The 2,386-nt window shown below is 48.5% G+C and overlaps 1 protein-coding gene across 1 annotated transcript; it reads right to left on the reverse strand.

The window, feature by feature from the left end:
* On the reverse strand, positions 1-2,386 carry LOC120913507 (heat shock 70 kDa protein). The gene has a single exon (XM_040323479.1). It carries the CDS (start codon positions 2,138-2,140, stop codon positions 221-223), a length of 1,920 nt encoding a protein of 639 aa, XP_040179413.1. The 5' UTR covers positions 2,141-2,386; the 3' UTR covers positions 1-220.

Consider the following 2,386-nt stretch of genomic DNA (forward strand, 5'->3'; position numbering starts at 1 on the left):
AATAAAGCTTAAAAAAAAAATCTTCCAATAAAAACTTGCATGTGACTTGTTTGACATTTTCCTATTCATGCACACATGTAAGCATCACAAAAAAAAAAACAACAAGGATAGAAAGAAAAACAGTAAACATAAATAAGAAATATCTACCCCTGAGAAAAGTCTTTATAAATTTGTGTGTAAAGTGCAGTAAAAGTCCAGTCTTTTTAATACAGTGTCCTTTTTAATCTACTTCTTCAATTGTAGGTCCTGAGCTGGTGCCTTGCCTGGCTTGAGCACCACAGCTAGAGCCTGGCATGCCTCCCTGGTACAGCTTGGTGATGATGGGTTGGCACACCTTTTCCAGCTCCTTCTGCTTATGGGTGTACTCATCTTTCTCTGCCAGTTGGTTGTTCTCCAGCCAGGCAATGGTCTCTGTACACTTCTCAGAGATTAGCTTTTTCTCCTCCTCACTTATCTTGCCTTTCATGTTCTCATCTTCCACCATGCTCTTAATGTTGAAGGCATAAGATTCTAGAGAGTTCTTGGCAGCAATTTTCTCTCGTTGTGCATCATCGTCAACTTTGTATTTCTCTGCATCTTGCACGATCTTCTCAATTTCCTCTTTGCTTAGACGACCTTTGTCGTTCGTAATTGTAATCTTGTTTTGTTTGCCAGTACTCTTGTCCACAGCTGATACATTGAGGATGCCATTGGCATCGATATCAAATGTGACTTCAATCTGTGGCACTCCTCGGGGAGCAGGAGGGATGCCACTCAGTTCAAATTTCCCTAGGAGGTTGTTGTCTTTGGTCATGGCTCGCTCGCCTTCATACACCTGAATGAGGACACCGGGCTGGTTGTCTGAATAGGTGGTGAAGACTTGAGTCTGCTTGGTAGGAATGGTTGTATTACGTTTGATGAGGACAGTCATGACCCCACCGGCTGTCTCCAAGCCCAAGGAAAGAGGAGCCACATCTAGTAGGAGCAAGTCCTGCACATTCTCTGACTTATCTCCCATCAGGATCGCAGCTTGAACAGCAGCCCCATAGGCCACAGCTTCATCTGGGTTGATGCTCTTGTTGAGTTCTCTTCCATTAAAGAGGTCCTGCAGCAGTTTTTGTACTTTAGGAATACGTGTAGAGCCCCCCACCAGGACAATTTCATGAATCTGTGATTTGTCCAACTTGGAATCTCTCAGGGCCTTCTCAACGGGCTCCAGGGTGCCACGGAAGAGATCGGCACACAGTTCCTCAAAGCGGGCTCTGGTGATGGAGGTGTAGAAGTCAATGCCCTCATAGAGAGAGTCAATTTCAATGCTAGCCTGGGTGCTGGAGGACAGGGTGCGCTTGGCTCTCTCACAGGCTGTTCTCAGCCTCCTCAGGGACCTCTTGTTTTGACTAATGTCCTTTTTGTGCTTGCGCTTGAATTCCTCAACAAAATGGTTAACCATGCGATTATCAAAGTCCTCCCCACCCAGATGAGTGTCACCCGCTGTGGCTTTTACCTCAAAGATGCCGTCATCAATGGTGAGGATGGAGACATCGAAGGTGCCACCTCCCAGGTCGAAGATGAGGATGTTGCGCTCTCCACGGCTCCCTTTGTCCAGGCCATAGGCGATGGCTGCTGCTGTTGGCTCATTGATGATTCTCAGCACATTGAGTCCAGCGATTACCCCGGCATCCTTGGTGGCCTGGCGCTGAGAGTCATTGAAGTAGGCTGGAACGGTGATGACGGCGTTGGTGACCGGGTGGCCCAGGTACGCCTCTGCTGTCTCTTTCATCTTCAGCAGCACCATAGAGGAGACCTCCTCAGGGTAGAAGGTCTTCATCTCTCCCTTATAGTCCACTTTGACCTTGGGCTTTCCTCCTTCGCTCACCACCTGGAAGGGCCAGTGCTTCATGTCAGACTGCACTATGAGGTCATCAAACTTCCGCCCAATCAGCCTCTTGGCATCAAAGATGGTGTTCTGGGGGTTCAGAGCCACCTGGTTCTTGGCGGCATCTCCGATCAGTCTCTCGGTGTCAGTGAAGGCCACGTAGCTGGGGGTGGTGCGGTTCCCCTGGTCGTTGGCGATGATCTCCACCTTGCCATGCTGGAAAACCCCCACACAGGAGTAGGTGGTGCCCAGGTCAATGCCAATCGCCACTCCTTTAGGTGCCATGTCTCTGGAAGTAATAATGGAGTGTTGTAGTGAAGGATTCTTCTCAGTGATCACAGGCTGTGATATGATCGCTGTGTATCCGCTCTCTTCTCTCCAGTCTATGGATGATGATATTACACTCTGTGTAGACTGTCACATAGCTCTACTAAACTTCCATATATTTATCTCCTGTGCGGGGACGTCACGCCACTTCCAGCCAATCGCAGAGCGGTCCTCGTTATGCTTATCACGTCGCTTAGCAACTTT

Source organism: Rana temporaria, chromosome 9 (genome assembly GCF_905171775.1).
Source record: "Rana temporaria chromosome 9, aRanTem1.1, whole genome shotgun sequence".
Classification (NCBI taxonomy): domain Eukaryota; kingdom Metazoa; phylum Chordata; class Amphibia; order Anura; family Ranidae; genus Rana; species Rana temporaria.